The sequence below is a fragment of the Uloborus diversus genome, chromosome 1 (assembly GCF_026930045.1).
Source record: "Uloborus diversus isolate 005 chromosome 1, Udiv.v.3.1, whole genome shotgun sequence".
Taxonomy (NCBI): Eukaryota; Metazoa; Arthropoda; class Arachnida; order Araneae; family Uloboridae; genus Uloborus; species Uloborus diversus.
Window position 1 is genome coordinate 172,511,990 of NC_072731.1, and position 17,838 is coordinate 172,529,827.

The 17,838-nt window shown below is 30.1% G+C and overlaps 1 protein-coding gene across 2 annotated transcripts in view; it reads right to left on the minus strand.

Moving 5' to 3' along the window:
* Positions 1–5,583: 5,583 nt before the first annotated feature.
* The window catches only part of LOC129223011 (alpha-aminoadipic semialdehyde dehydrogenase-like), a 32,767-nt gene continuing 20,512 nt past the window's right edge, over positions 5,584–17,838 (minus strand). For both annotated transcript variants that reach the window (XM_054857578.1, XM_054857586.1), the window contains 5 exons: positions 15,803–16,108; positions 10,819–10,995; positions 9,021–9,227; positions 8,343–8,435; positions 5,584–5,984 (listed from right to left, as the gene is read on the minus strand). In XM_054857578.1, coding sequence (XP_054713553.1) covers positions 5,865–5,984; positions 8,343–8,435; positions 9,021–9,227; positions 10,819–10,995; positions 15,803–16,108 — 903 coding nt within the window. In that variant the 3' untranslated portion in view covers positions 5,584–5,864. The remainder of the gene's footprint in view (positions 5,985–8,342; positions 8,436–9,020; positions 9,228–10,818; positions 10,996–15,802; positions 16,109–17,838) is intronic.

Sequence of the window (17,838 nt, forward strand, 5' to 3'; positions counted from 1 at the left end):
GAGCTAGTACCAGACCAACAAGATAGCTTAAAGATACCTCAAAACTCAAAGGACTTGACATGTGAAAATAATCTGTTGAAAAATATTGGAGGAAACTTCTTGTACAGAGACGTGTAAATAGAAATGTACATACAATAATATCGCTTAATACACCTACACAGCCCAAAATTCAAATAGCAAGAACTTATTTTTGTAGAATATAAAGTATTTAAAAATTTTAACCATTTTTCATACTTATATACTAAAATGTTATGTACTAAAAGAAATTTCAAAAACTCTGTAATAATATCAATCCTTTTTTCCCCCCTTAACTGAGACATATCAATTTCTCGCCTCACTTCAAAAAGTTAACATAATCATTAATCATATTTTAAAGCTATCGTATTCACAATCCGTGTTATTTCAATAATTTAAATAAAAAATATAGCTTTTTTTTTAGAACAAGAAATAAGATTAGGATATAAATGCATTAATATTCATTTATTCTTAATATCAATGTAATTGTATAATCCTGAAGGGGAGTGGACTTCTTGTTATTTCAATATTTACACTAGGGTATGTATGAAGCATGTCAACTTATTTGGATGAATGTACTCCACAAAAATGCGATTAATAATTTTCTAAGGATTTTGCTTCATATTAAAATGAACCAAATACTAATTTCAAATTGAAACCAGCAACTTTTAAGTTAGATTTATAACCAGCATGAAAACATAAGATGATACAACACTTTTGATGTAATTTTGTTTAATCATTGCTTCACAATGATGTTGAAAAACAAATTTACTTCATAATGAGGCTACGTCTTTCACATTCTGAATACTAAGGTCATAAGGATTACCTCATGTTTTTTCGCTTGTAAAATTCATTCTGGTATCCATTTTCTTACCTCCAAATTTCAAAAATGAAGCTTCATTTAGTTTCACCAAAGAAATATGCATGGCTAACTTCGCGCACTGTGGTGGTAAGGTTTGGGGTACGCATATATCATAGAGGCTTAAGTATGCTATCTTCTTAAAATAATTAGGCACTGTATTTTTTTGAATTTCTAATCTGCAATAGTTTCTGATGAACAAAACACAAGATTATTTTTTAAACTTAATATTGTGCTGAAATTAACAATTATACCTTTTTAATTATATCTTAAGATCTCTAGAATGTGAAAATTTTTAGTAGGTAAGCTGCAATTTTTTCCAGCAGTCTGTTGCTTGTTTCTGTTCGTCAGTTGACAATATAGTGATCGTCCGTCGTTGTTGTTGCAATGTGACAACCACTGCTGAACACTCAGGCAGCTGATCTTCTCATTTGAAATGTTATTCAGGCTTGTATAGAACAATTCTGTGAGAGTTCCCTCTCTACTTCTCTTTGAACATTTTCCAATTTCTCACAGCCTTATTAATAAGAAAGAGAGAGAGAGTGAGTAATCCAAACAAACACTCCTGGGTAGAACTGCCCTTGAGTTATTTCAAGTGGTAGATCATTCACACTTCTTGTCAAACACATCCTTCTTAAAATTTTATTCGAAAAGTTTTAATGGACTAAATCCATTCTGATTGATATTTATTTTGGAAAGGTATACATGATATCTGAATAACTACGAGTTTGTCCCCCCTCTCCCATAAAGTCATTCATAGTTATATCGTTTTCGGCATACAGGTAAATAAAAACCAATTCAGTAAAGTTTCAATCTCTTAACACTAGTTTTGAAACATAAAAAAGGAAAACTGTAAAAATACCTGTATGTTGAAATACAACTCAATGAGAGAGACTAGTAAAATATCTTGATTAAATGTCATTCCTAGAACATTGATTCATCTCTACATTACTTACACATCTAATATGCACTTCATTTAACATCAGTTTTAAATGTAAAACAAATTTTGATAACCTCTTTTCATCACAAGTTAAACCTTCATACTTTGCAATCATTGCTTATTAACTAAATATTTTATATTGTACGCTAACATTAATAGGCATCATTCTTTTAACATAATAAATTTGCTAAAAAAAATTTCTGTTTTCAAAAGTCTTCCAATATTTTCAGTTATTGAAAAAAATATGGATATGTGTTATACATAGATATATATGTATTTGAAATAGTGCACAATATTAAAAAAAGTTTTTAAAGTACTTACGTACAGTAAAGATTCTTCTAATCAACAAACAAAAGGGATGTAGAGATATCAGATTAATTTGTTATAAAATTAATCTAATATCTCTCAATTCCCATATTATTATTATTATTACTTTGTTTTTTGTAAAAACAAATTTGAAATTTCATATCAATACTATAATCTACTCATCAATACCATAATAATCTATGAAATTTCTTGTGTTGTAAAATAAAATTCATATTTAATGACTTCAGTAGTCTTTTTATATCACCATAACATATTGAAACAATTATACCACAATTTAAAAAACTTTCTGAACTCAAAAAAATATTTTGTCCGAACTTGGAGATATAGTGCCCAGTTGGCAACAAAAAGCTTGGCGATATGTTGCCAATTTATGATTTTACATTAGTCTGCATTGAAACCCACATTGATTTAGCATAAAAAAGTATGAAGACCTCTTGTGGAATATTGGAATGCAACCAAAAGAAGTACATATCCAGACCCCATACAGCGTACTCTACATAGGTAATTTCCACCTTACTTTACAGAGCATACCATTTTTTTTTGTTATGAAAACTTGATGAGAAAACTTGCAGATGGTCAAAACAGATTTTTTTTTTACGTTTCTAGGTACATATACACAGAGGATGCAGGAAAAAAAACTTTATTTCATTTGATGGTGAATAAAATGAAAATTTAAGCTTTTTTTTTTGGCGAATAGCGTATATATATATATATTTATACAATACATTCAGCACTTTGTACAAAGAAGTATGAATGTGGCAGCTTATTAATTACTTCAGATCATATTTTAAAAAATATGTATGCACATGTCCCTTGATTTTTAAAAACAAATTAGGAGTATCAGAAGACACTGTTGATGAGTTCCAAAATCAGTGACCTCATGGCTTACTTTGGCAGCATTACTGATCAAAAAAGAAGCAGTCAAAATATTTAAAAAATATTCACTTTAAATGATTGGGCTTTACTAATCCAACTTAACTATTAAAAATAATAATTATAAACACAATGAGCTACTCTCAAATGAATTAAAAGAAAAAAAAAGGAGCTGGGGATGTAGCACAGAAAAGAGCACTTACTGTTGAAGAAAAAGTTAACTATAAAACAGCATAAAGATATATGTGTAATGAAGAGCACAGACGGAGAAGAGAAAAAAAAAGCTAAAAAGGTCTTTGGAACCACAAAATTTTCACTAATCAACTTTCATTTTTTGGTTTATTTCACGTCCTTTTTTTTCAGCCTTTTCGCTATTTGTCTTTCAGTGTGAAACCTATTTTAGTAAAATATGGTAAAAATGTACCCGCTAAAGTGCAGTTGTTTTTCCTCACTTTCACACAATCACAAAATATTCTTTCATCTAAGAAAGAAAATAAATAAAATCAATTACTTAAAATTTACTTTAGTTGAAAAGTTAAATAATTTATTAAATGATGTTTGAGTGTTATGTGAAGTTGTAATTTAAAATCAAACACACTCAATATTTTTTTTTACTACATGGTTTAAAAACAAAAATAATAGTACGAGATCACACTAGGCTTGACCTACCATGACGTTTCCTAAAATTACCATATACGAAGAGTAAAAGTTGTAAATAAAACGTGAAAAAGAGAATTTCTACCTCTTTCACACGAACTAATAAGGGTTGCCGAGGGTTGAAAGGTGCCTAAAAATGAGTAATTTACCCTCATCGAATTTACGAAAATCGTTATCATAAATGAAGAGTAAAAGATGGAAATAAAACACTAAACGAAGATTGCATGCCTGTTTCGGCTCTCTAATCAGATAAAAGTTTTCCATAAGGCAGATAATTTACCCCTCATCGAGTTTCCAGAAATTTTTGCCATAAATGAAGAGTAAAAGCTGTAAATAAAACGTGAAAGCAGGGTTGCCTACCTTTTCCGGTCCCTAAGCCAGAGGTAGAAATTCTTACTTTCATGTTTTATTTACAACTTTACTTTTCATATATGGTAACAATTTTAAGAAACTTAATGAGGGTAGAACAAGCCTAATGGGATCTTAGACTTTAAGTAATTCTGCTCTAATCTCTAATGTATGCTATCAATTTACGTAATAAATGCTTTATAAGTAATTAGAATGCTATGAACAACTGTTTCTAACAACTATCACCTAATGCTGATAAATTTCAGAACTCGTGCATTTTAATTCTTCAAATGTTCATTAAAAACATTTCACTTTTTTTTCAACCGTTTCACTTTAAACAGCCGTTTTGACGTTTTTTTTTTTCATCCTTTTTCATTTTTATGCTAGCAGAACTACATATCTTGAAACTGCTTCAAATAAAAAACGGCAATAACTGATGATACCTTGATGCATTCTGAAACATAGTAAGCTTTATATTAAACATGAGTGGCATCACTTTAAAGAACAATGTTTCCAAAGGCGATTTTATAATCAGAAGATTTTATGTCATTCCCATAAAAAACTTGTATATACAGTGAAGCACCGTTTATACATTTTTGAAGGGACTCTAGGACTCTATGAAAATGCATACAAATGAAAATACATATAATAGATATAGGTTAATGTGTATTAGACTCTGCAGGGACCAATAAAGTATAATTGATAAAAAAGTATAAAAGAGCAATGTATAAATAGTGCTTCACTGTAGTTCCAGAATGAATTTTTTTCGGCTAAACAAATAAAGTACAGAATTTGTACTATGCTATTAATTCTGTCCTGTTTAATATGAAACATATTGCCAATATTTACATTCAGCAGAGCAGAACTTAATAGTTTTGAGTTTTTTTTTTTTTGGCATTTCAAATGAAACATTTTGGATTTTTCTTCTAAATTCAATTTACTAGTAACTTTGAAAATTTTAGAGGTTAATGTAATTTTTTTATTCTTCAATTAGTGGTACCTGCAAGGCTCTGTCCATAGTAGAAAATTAAAAGGTCATTTGGTTCGTCTGTATATTTACAAATAAAGTAAAACCTGTCTACAACGATACTGTTGGGACCTAAAAAAAATATTGTTATAGGCAGGTTATCGTTATAGACAGTTTGATTATTCATGCTGATATTTTGCTCGGACCAATGAGAATATCATTATAGACAGGTTTATTGTTATAGACAGTATCGTTATACACAGGTTTCACTGTAATATGCTAGGTTAATTTGCTCGTCCATGTTATGGTGATTCGCTTGGTGCACAGGAATTAAAACCACCAATGGTGGTAAAAATAAAATAATAGAAAAAGAACAAAATCAAATTTTTGAAAAATAGCTTCGAGGTGCACACCCCAATGCTACTAAGTAATTTTGTGCCAAATTTCAGGAAAATCAGCCGAACGGTCTAGGCACTATCCTTGCCACAGGTATCCAGACATTCAGAATTTCAGCTTTAATTTTAGAAAAGAATTGATTTCACTCTCTTTAACATCAAGGCAATACTTTAAAAAACTATGTTTTTAAGCAAATGAAACTTCACAAGTATTAACAAGTTTTATTAAAAGTTACACATTTATGCTTTATATAAAACTAAATGCATACAACAATGTATGTAAAAATAGTATTTCAAAAATAATTAGCATTTTAACAAATTTTAGAGAATGTATAAGTTTTGGAAGTTTGGCATGGACTTCTACATAACAGTACAAGTGAAACCTTTCAAAGGCACATTTCAACATCACAGATATAGGTGTGCAAGAAAATACATAGATTACTATATGGTCCCCACAGCTTTTGAAGATTATCAAAACTTTATTTATTCAAACTTAATGCCTTGAGCAAGAGGCAACTCTTTGGTATAGTTGATAGTGCAAGTAGATCTTCTCATATACTGCTTCCAAGAATCACTACCAGATTCTCTGCCACCTCCAGTGTGCTATAAAAGATTTCAAGTCAGTAATGTAAAATTAGATTTGAAAAAAAGAAGAAAAAAAAGGAAACGCCTGTACAAAGAAAGATAACTTGTATTTGTTTTTAACAAAAATTGAAAAGTTTTAAAAATTTTGCAATGAACAATTTCAGCTAAGTGATTTACTTTGAGTTTCTAAGTTACAATTTTACATAAATTCAGTCTACTTTTCCGATTTTTACTCATACAAAAAGAATGCTAATGAATTGTAGCATTTTCAAAGATATCGTAAAACATGAAGCTATAAAAACTTAATTAGTTATGCAGTTACAAATGTGAGCAATCATTACATAAAATAAAACATGTAGGAGGATGTGGGGTAAAGTGAAATGGTTAAGATGACTGAGCTTTTTCAAAATGAACAATTTGGAAATTTGTTTTGAAAATTACAGTATATAAAGAAAGGACATTGTATTTAATAATAAAACTTGCATTGAAACATTTTTTATTTTTGGCAGCAAAAATTGTGCTTGCAAAAAGAAAAGTGGAAAATTATCACTTTTTTTTCATGGGGTTAGTGAAAACTTAAATATTTTTTGGATGAAATATTTTTTATTCGATTGGGAAAAATATTTTTGAACAAAATAATAAGCAACATTTTAATTTAATAAATAAAAAAATAATAAAATAAAAATAATTAAGTAATTAATTTATTAATTAATACATGAGGAAAAATAAGTGAGTGAATAAAATAGTGAATGAATAAGAAAAAAATGAAAGAATGAATTAATAAGTGAATTATTAAATGAAGAAATGTAAATAAATTACGTTAATAAATAAATACGCAAGTGATTTAGTAAACAATTGAGTAAACGAAATGAACTATTTCACTTTGCGTCGTATGCACTTGACTAATTGCGAAAAATATTAAAAATACAGACATGCTAAATATTAACTAAGTAAATACTGCACCGAATATTAGAAGGTTCCAATTAATGTTTAAAATTTTAATAACAGGAGCTTATATTATTTGATAATATCAAAATAATTTTTTGCTTTACTACGTGCGAAGTTGCAGCAACATCACATTGCGACAACATTTATTCATTTTAATAAAACAAAAATATTTAAATTAAAAAGAAAGACTTAATAACATTTGAAATCACTGAGACTTTATTTAAAATACATACCACTAACCATTGCACCGCAGAACTCATGTTTCCACGCCAGGAATCGAACCCGTACTGCCTGGGTGCAAGACAAGAATCCCAACTACTAGACAGGATGGGAGTTGTTTCGAAAAAGATTAAGAAAAGATAAGCTGTTGAACTTCAGGGGGCGGTCAGGTAAGTTAGTCGCATCCACGCTGAAGTGAACACTAGGGCGTATCGAAAAAAATCGAAATTTCCCACATCTTTTAGCGGTAGTGCAGAAAAGTTGTGAACTGCCATCATTAAAATGCATGAGAAATCTTAAAATTAAGGACTGATATCTTCTGTCACCTCAATGGCCCAAAAATTTCAAAAATAGGACTAAAAATGATTGAAATTTAAAAAACTATAAATAACACCAGACGTTGTCCAACAGTTTGGGGGTAGCGCTTATAAGTTGCTTATTTACAACAACTATAATTATAAAAATATTTCGAGTTATGAGTTAATATCCTCTGCCGCCTCATCAGCATCAAGTTTTGTAAGTTTTGACGCATTTTCATACTTTGCTGCATAGCTACTTACTGCTTGCATAATAAACAATCAATGCAAACTTGCCAAAAATGTGAAATATTCGTATTTAGCAAAATAAGAAATAACGTCTGATAGCACAAATTGCCGATTACTGCAGACATGTGTTTCATGGTTGTTGGAAAGCTATTAAAACTTTATTAGGTTTTTCATCAAGTCACTTTAAAGTTACAGTGAAATGTCTCCTCGAAGTTGCATAGTGAACGGTCACAATTCAGTTGATACAGCGACATTGTAGTAAGTCACATGAAAAATGTTGCAAATATATAACAATGTGACTTGTGTATTGTCACAATTCAGTCATGTTGTGACTGTGACTCGCAGTGGAGTCACTGTGGCTTAACTGTGACACAATGTGCTATTAGGGTGGTCTCAAGTGCATTTCTGGGATCACGTTTTCTGTTAGCGGCTGCTTTAAAGTTAAATTAATATGAAAATTGGTTTTTAAATTTTTAAAAAATTTAATTAGATCTCTAACCCAAGTAATTGGATCTTCTGGCCCACTTCAAGAAAAAAAAAAACTTTGGAGAATTACAAGTATTTAAATTTATTTCTGAATATTTTTTAAATGTTTATGTACCCAACTATGAGTTATGAGTAAATGCAATGGGAATAGCAAGCAAAAAGTTCTTTTCCATCGTACCTTTTCTCCTCCAAATGCACCTCCAATTTCAGCCCCATTTGTTGGAATGTTCACATTCACTATACCACAATCAGAGCCTTTCGGTCCAAGCCACTAAACATCATTAAAACAATATTAGCAAACAATTGTCAAGATTGTACAGTTTTTTACACATTTACAGTTAAGGAGTTTTACCATTTAAAAAAAAAATTGCAAGAAAATAACACATAGCTTGTAACGGCACACAGGATATGGTTTCACTTAAACTTGCAAGCTAAGAAAATTGGCATACAGAATTCATTGCACACATAGATTATTTATAATTTGTTTAGTCATCCAATTAGAGAGTAAATAAAAAGAATTTTGAGAACTTTAAGCCTTTAAAAAATTATTTCTGTAAAAACATAAACTTCCATGCCTGACTATAAATGCAGTTTTAATTTATTGGTTGTTTGAAATATGTAACTGCTTATCAAGAGTTAATACAACTCTTATGCATCTAAAGTAGACAATGAGAATGAAAAACCTCAACTGATTTTTGGGTTCCTGCATTTTTTGTTTTTGAAGATTTTACATTATAATGGTGTGAAGAACTATACTTTGATTCATAATGTAATATTCAAAATCACTGCAAAATTTCATTGAAATGTCAACACACTATTAAAAAAATATTAGACAATTTAGAAATATACATCATACTTTGAACACGTTTCCAAGGTTTTGAGTAAATATGCTGCTAGAGAGTCCCTCTTTGACTTCATTATTCCATGCAATAGCTTCATCAACACTTGAGCATTTTAAAATGTACACAATTGGTACAAAGGATTCTTTCAGCACGACTTCAGCATCATGTGAAAGACCAGTAATTATAGTTGGCTCTACAAAATGTCCAGGTCTGTCAAGTATCTAATATAATAAATAAAACATTTAAATAAACTTATAAGATACATAAAATACACCCGCCAGCTCAGTCATTCCATCTAATGAAATGACTGAGCTGGTGGTGTATTTAATGTATTTCTGCCTTAGCTTTGGCTTAGGGCAGTAACTTACTGCATATAAGATAGCTGCTTACTCAACTATTTCAACATGACTACATGCAAGTTATATCACATATTAGAGCAGAGCCCTGATTTAGCATCAGTCATGAGATTAAAAAGAAATACCTGACAAATTGAAAAAAATGGAAGAAAAGAAAAATAATGCGTAACTTATGTATATCTGTACATAACTCATGAGTTAAGGCTTCTACATTTTTGTAAGTTTATGCAAAAAGGTTTTCAAATAACAGCAAAATGTGTTTTCAAGCTAAAGAAAAAAAATTGAGTATCTCTAACTAAATTCTGAATAGGATTAAAAAAGTTTTGGCTTATTAATTTTTAACCTACATACTGTAACCTTAATTATACAAGTATAACTGAGAATGAATTTTTTTAGGGAAAAAAAAATTTCGTGATTGAAAATGATTCAATTTTAGATTGCACACATTGACACAGAAACAAAGACATTGGTATATTATTAAACATAGTTATCCTAATTTAAATTTTGAATTTCTTCTTATTACAAGTATATAGCAATTTTACAAAATAAAAAAAATGAATTTTAGTAAGTTTTGGATAAGTAAGGTTTGAATGTGCAGTATTACTTCAGATTAATCTTTGTTTGAGGTATCAATTTCAAAACTCACAATTATTATTGTACAATACTTACAACCATACAAGATTTGTTTGTACTATTTTTTGAGTCAGGATTTAAAATCCTGAAAGGTTGCTGTCGAAAGAATTTGGGACTTAGGGTCCCATATAAATTTTCACATACACATACATTTTCAATGTGTACACAAATTAAAAATATTTTCAAGTAAATAATCCAGTTTCTTTTGTCTTCGAAAGAAAATAAATTTAATAATTATAATCATGTGACCTCAAAGGATACATTCAACATTTACATAACATAAATGGAAATCCCATTGTTTCAACTTATTTTCTTTTTAATCAAAAAAAAAAAGTTGAATGTTTTGCAACTTTTTATTTCCGTTATTTTTAAATTTTATTCAATACTATTTTGCTTGACCTTTATGAAATATTGCCCAATGGTTTGATATCACTGCTACCAGAAAAAAACCATTTTACAACAAAAATTGTTGTTAAAAGCTTGTCATTGCTCATCAACTATTGGCATATAAAACAAATGAAAGATGTTACGGGGCTGAAGTTTAGCACTGAAAACAGGACAAGGGGTCATTGTTTTAAGCTATTTAAATCTCAGGCTAACATAGATGTTAGGAAAAATTATTATTTTAGCAGGGTAGTGGAACCTTGGAACAGTTTACCGGAAGAGGTGGTAATGAGCAAGGGAGTAGATAGTTTTAAGAGGGCCATTGATCATCACTGGGGATTGTAAATTGACTAGGACCAGTCTAGCTGGGCCCAGAGCCTGTTGCTGGTCGTCACATTTGTATTTGTATTAATATGCAACAAATATTTTAAGGGCATACTTTTCCTCCCATTTCAACAACTCCACCAAGTTTCTTAGCATCTTCTAGTGTTTTTGAATACAATTCGACCCCTTGCTTGGAATGCATGGGCCCATACAAGGTCCCAGGTTCAAGAGGATCACCAATTCTAATTTTTGGATATGCTTTTTTCAATCTATCAACAACTTCATCATATACCTAGTGAAATATAAATTGAATTAAAATTCAAAATTACTACAAACACTGATAAAGTCATATTATCTTAAAAACAGAAACATTTAAACAAGCATATTTAAAATATACATTTTTGTTTATATATAGGTGAGCTACAGAAACCTTGTGAAGTAGAAAAACACATACCTGCCAACATCTACTGGGAAAAAATTCAGTAGATCATTAAAAAATACAGTAGATGTTTACGACAGATTTTTCGTTCTTAGTTAGGAAATAGAAGATTTTTTTATTTTCCTTCTTTGTACAACCAAATGTTCCTTACATCTTATACACAATCAAGAGAAATGATCAAAATCCAGGAATCTCCCGGAAAAACCAGTAGAGTTGGCAGGTATGCATACACAAAGCTGTAGTATTTCCTTGGGAGATTTTACAGCATTGCAGAGATGTGCCAGCTGAAACACACTTTTGGAGCAATCCCAGTGCACACACTTACTTTGCTTGATACATCACTGCTTTAGTGCACATTTAAGTTAGAGTACTTTGATACCTATTTTTAAAACGTTTATTTTTATGTAACATATTCAAAAAAGACTAAAAAAAGCACAAAAAGAATGGTTGAATTAAAAAACTATACCTCAACAAGTTACAAGCCAGTTTTAAAGAGCTATTTTTTTTCCTTCCTTTATTATTACTTTTTTTCCCCTTGGCATATATTTTTATATATTGAACTACTTGATTGAGAAACCTGAAGATCAAGCCAAGGCAACATTAAAACCTTTTATTTTTAACTGTTTGATATTTAGTCACAAAATTTATAATGAAATTACAATGTAAAAAAAAATGATTTTGAGAAATGATGTCACAGAAAAGGAATTTTTAAACATGCGTGAAAAAAATATGAAAAATGTGAAAAAAGAATAAATAAATAATTAAATAAATAAAAATTTTAAGACAGACTAAGAATATGGAAAAAATGCCTAAATCTGAGAAACTTGAAGTGTGCATATTCATTACCAGAGCATTAGTATTCCCAGATTTTTGCTATCTTAAGTGTCTCCAACCAAAACTAGAGATCAATTTACTGTCCTAAAATCTTAAGAAATCCAAGATTAAAAACTGGTAAACAATATTAATTTTAACAGATGGCATTCGCTTAACACTAGAAAGACTGCGTTTCCCGTATACCTAGAAGGACTAGCAGCGGTCATTTTGACCGCCATGCTTAAAAGATGGGAAATTATTTCTTTTTGAGATTTTTAATCATAGAAAAGTTTTATTTTGATGTGTTCATTAATTCATTAAACAATTTAATCAAAATAAAAACTGTAAATCAGTCTCAGGAAGCTTTTTTTTTATTTTTGAGTTCAATCAAATGAAATACACATATGTGTTACATTATTGCTATTGAGAAAGATTAAAATTCAACAAAATAAAGGAAATGTTTTAAACATGTACTAACTAATGAGTATTTTTAACCAGGTATGTGATTGTTTCATACAGTATAAATAACACAATAGACCTAAATTACTCCCTTTTACAATATTTACAAATGCTCATTTTTATCACTTTGCCCGTACATGAGCCACAAGCTGTCTTTTTTCAATCAGAACAAATGTTTGCAGTTTTATTTCCACATTGTTTTCGTTTTCTCACAAGGTCTAGGTTCCGAAAAATATTCGCAATCATTCAATGAACGTAAATCATTTTCTTATCTTTTCTTCAGATAAGTCAGACTGTCCATCAGAACCAGAAACCCTTTCAGATAGCAACAGTGGTAGGAGTTCATTTTTTGTTAAGTTTTTTTACCAATGGCTCTTCACGACATCATGAAGATAATTATGTGACAAGGCACTCCAAGTACATCAAAGGAAATAAACGCCTTTGCTTCAAGTAAAGCACATGTTTTGGTGTGCAAATAAATTTCAGCACAAATTTTCAGAATACACCTGTTTTAAATCAACCCGCTTTTAGAACTAATAGAATTTCACATGTCAAGTCACATACCTTTAAAATTCACCTTTCTCAACTTTGCCCCCCTGTTCTGATAGCAGGGACAAAAGAAGCCCGGAACCAACATGTGTTTTGCACTAATGGTTCAAAGAAATGCACCTGTCCAGCAGGTACAACGCAAATATGCTACCTAAAGAATGTTTCAACCTAACAACTAACAAAAATCCATTGTGCACATGTATGACAAAAGAAAAGTAAACAAAACCGGATGCAAAAAAAAATTTTCGTTGAGCGGTCAAAATGACCGTAGTCAGTCTTTCTTGGTATAACCATTTATAGCGACTATAATAATAAGCCTAAAGAAATAAAATTTACTTTTATACGATCTTAATAAATAGTTAGGAAAAGTCAATAAAGGAAAATGAGTTTGAAAAATAAACGCAGCAAATATATGCATTTGAAAACCGTTTGCGGTCAAAATGACCGTTTCCGTCTTTCTAGTGTTAAATCATTTGGATGCAACTGGATCGACATTTTTGAAATAATTAATAATAAATTCCAATATAACTCCTATAACAAAGGAAAACAAAAAAATAAAGAGTTGGCAAATGTAAGTATGGAAATATGCTATAATATACAATAGAATACCTGTATAATGCAATTCTCTACAAACTGCACAACTTTTTTGACGTAAACAATAAGTGTTGCAGTTAAAGAAAGCCCTTTATTCCACCTTGCAAATATAAAAATTGCTAGGCAAAATAAATTTTGAAACAGTTTTTCATCTTTCCAGCTCAATTCAAAGCTTTAAAGTGAAAATTAGTATTTACAGAAAATAGGTGCTCTAGAAAATTCAGCTGTTATGCAAACCATGAAGCTAGCAGAAGCACAGGAAAATTCACTTTCTTTTGATTGTGAAACATTTGCGAATGATAATTGCATAGTTAGTGCTCTAATACTTATTGCAGTTATAACTTATTCTGAATATTAGTTTTAAAATTTAGGAGAATGATCTATATAACGCAAAAGCTCAGGACACAAAGTGGGTGTTATAATGGTCTTCTACTATATTACTTTCAATACATTTTGCATAAAATATTTTAATATGTATATATTTCTTGCATTCGATGGCTTGGAAATTAGTTTATTAAAAAAATGCATGCGAAGTAATGCTACAAGTTTTAAAACGAGAACTTTTGATTTTAATGTAGTAAAGAGCAACAATTAGTATAAAAAAGTGAATCCTGGAAACTCAATTATTTCGGAATTGCAAAAATTAAACTGTTGCACAAACAAAATTAAAAATTGAACACATTTTCAAGCAGGTTCATCACATTTTGTTCTCCTTCTTATTAAAAAAAAAGTATATTTTCTCTATAATGAGGTCTTGTAAGTGCTGTGGTGCTTACACCTGAAAATATGGCATATTTGCTATATACTATCAAATCATGCATTACTATATAATTGGGGAAAAACTCGGTGATTCCATTGTTAGACAACTGCTAATATTTACTGTAAAAAGTTAAAGGTTAAGTTTGTTTAAATTATATTAACATAGCTGTTCCTCCACATTACATTAGGAATGTGAACAATTTATGTGTTCAGTGTTCCAACACTTATTAACTATATAAAACAATCGATATCAGTAAAGAAATTGCCATTTGAGCAGTCAGTACTTTCTATAATTAACAACTTTTTTTCTTTTTGAACTTTCTATTAAGTTAATTTTGTTTATAAGTTTAGACGCTTTAATATTGTTTTGACAACAAATATCTTTCATTCATACTTCCATGTTTTGACAACTTGAAGGCAAACATAATCTCAAAGGGCACTTGGTCTGTTCACCTAACTGAGACATTCAAAAGGAATAAACACCTGGCAATTAAACAACAAACATAAAAAATAACATTTACTGCAGCTAAATTTATTAAGCAAACAATGGGATAGTAGAGCAAAGAAAACTGGGGGTGCATATAAAAAAACTTGATCTTACTACATGCCCGCTCATCTTAATTCAATAAGATAAGGTAGCTTGCTGAGTGTAGGCATTTTGTTAATTCTTGGCAGGTTTATTTGTTGATAATAAAGGAACATGTGGTTATCAGGTTAAAAAAAAAAAGAAACATTTCTTTCTCTGCTATATTTATTGCTTTGTCAACATTTTCAATTGCTTTAAACAATGCAAGTAAGCAAACCTTTCTTTAAAGGCAGAATGCCTTAAAAAAAATAATAATAAAATAAATAAAAAAATAAAAAAATTATTACATTCATGGAAATTATGAATGTAACAATTTTTTGTGTGTTTCAAAAAGTTCAAATATTTCTCAGAGTAGGTGATAGCATGCTCACATTTTCAAAAAGTATTCTGAATTCTGTTTACAGCCCTCATACAATAACAAAATAAATAACATTATTTGATGTGAAGTTAGCAATAAAAGAAAATATGAAATTTAAATAATTATTCCTTCATTTTAAAATTAAACTTGTCATCAAGTCAAAAATGTTCTATCTGCTCAATCACATATAGACTTCACTCTTAAAGGAACTTGTTTATAGTGATTCTAAGAACCCTGACCTCAATTATAAGGCCAAACGTAATGTGTTCAGCTTTTGCTTTGTGCAAAACTATATTCAAAACTCTTTTTTGCCCTCAAGTTAGTTTGTTCGATCCAGTTTGCCATCATTATTTTTTCATCAAGGTCCATACGCAAAAGGGGCCTCTAAAAGGATTTTATCAAGACACCAATGGAAGGGTGTGTTACATAATACAATACAGGCTCAAAAAAAAAAAAAAAATCACAATGCAAAAAATTCATAGTTTATTTTAATAAGAAAGTTGAGCAACATCATGCTGCACATTTCAAAGTCCAAAAACTACCTTTTCATGTGCAATGATTCTCCTTGTGGTAGTGCATCTCTGCCCAGCAGTGCCAGCACAAGCAAAAACAGCAGACTGAATAACCATATTTAAATCTGCATCCTCAGTAACAATAATTGCATTGTTCCCACCAAGTTCTAAGATATGTTTACCAAATCGGCCTTGCACTTCCAAAGCAACTTCTCGTCCTACTTTGCTGCTTCCAGTGAAGCTTATTAAGGCTAGTCTTGCATCCTTTGCCATAGCTGCTCCAACAGCAGGACCCCCACAGATCATAGAACATATTGCACCCGGTAGCTTATTATTCTAAAGAGAAAAAAAAAGTTAAACATACAAATAGTTTACAATGCATACTTTTATTTAAAACTAGCGGTACCCGCAATGGCTTTGCCGTAGTAGAAAATTAAAAGGTCATTTGGTTTGCTTGTATATTTACAAACAATGGATGATGAATTTCTAGCCAATTTGCTATGTTAATTTGCTTGCCCAAGTCAGGGTTCCATGTTATAATTTGGTAATTTGCTCGTCCACGTTATGAAAATTTGCTCAATAAAATGTTCTTAAAATTGGAATAAAAAAAGAACAAAATCTGATTTTCAAAAATAGCTTTAGAGTGCACACCCCCATGCTACAAACTAATTCTATGCCAAACTTCATGAAAATCTGCCAAACGGTCTAGGCGCTATGAGCGTCACAGGCATCCGGACATTCAGCTTTATTATTTGTAAAGATAAAGATTGTAACTAATTCTTGTTGATAAAAGCAAGAAAGGGTACTTTAAGAAACATTCTGTCTGATCATATTAAAAGTCCTTTAGTGAATAGATGACTTACAGCTACAACAAGATAGTTTTTTTAAGACCTGACCACATTCATGAAAACTCACTCAACTCCAGAAAAAAATCAAAAAATCTCTTCCTAAATGGCTTCAAGTCTATACTGTATTCACGGAAAAGATAGACTAAAAGTAAACTAGAATTCACACAAGGGAGAAAAGAATGGTAGGATCTCCCACTCTGATCCAAATTTCAAGTGGGATTTTTAAAATTAAAGTGGGAGTACTTTTTTTTTTATTTTTAATTTCTTGAATACTTTACATAAATATTTATTTGAACAAAGTATTTGCATATCATGAGCACAAAACTTATTTAACAAGTATAACATTGAATAAGAACTCACTCAATTTGTTTTTTAGAATAAATAAGCATCTTAGTCTTTTAAAGATAGTATCGACCAAGTAAAAAAAAAAAAAAACATTAATAATGTAGCTTAATTTCTGCTACATAAGCAAAGATTCTTTTTTTAAAATCAATCTTACTAAGTATTCTGCTAATGAAGTACTCTGAATCATTATTAAAAAAAATGTTTCAATGCCTTCAAAAGAAAAAAAAAGGTCCCAGAATGGAGATTTTTAAGACGAAAGTATTTTGGTGCAGTTTTGAAGCATAATGGGATAAGAAAAATACATTTTGTTTGGTAAGCAGAAGATAAACTCAAAGTTCCACGTTTGAGCATTCAGTAAACCCAAAGAATAGTTATTATCAATCTCTTATAAAATCTCTCTTGTTAAATTCCTAGATTTTTCTGTTCAATGATAATAAGATGGAAGTGCAAAATTATTGTAAGCAATTATATTGGCTGTCCTCTTAAAAGAAATATGAAAAACAGAAAATTCAGAGATGAAAAGTTTTGAAATTTTTTTGACACACTTCTGCTAATGGTGATGAGCTGGAACAATATATTTAGGGATTTTTATTCAGCAGGATTTTAGAGAGTTGTGAGAATCATGCAAACCCTTGTGTAAAAAGGAAATGCGTCATTTGGTGACCACAATCACTCGTTTGGCTTAGACAAGACGAAAAGATTGCAGTACAACTGGATTTAATAAAGCAACAGTGTTCTTTCTACCACTCTGTTTCTAAGATAGAGCGTTAGGAGAATTTTAAGAGCACAAAAAAAAAGAAAAAAAAAGGCTAAGATTATGCAGTGTGGATAATGTTTAAGTGGCGGCAATGTTCACTCACACTCATTAGCCTA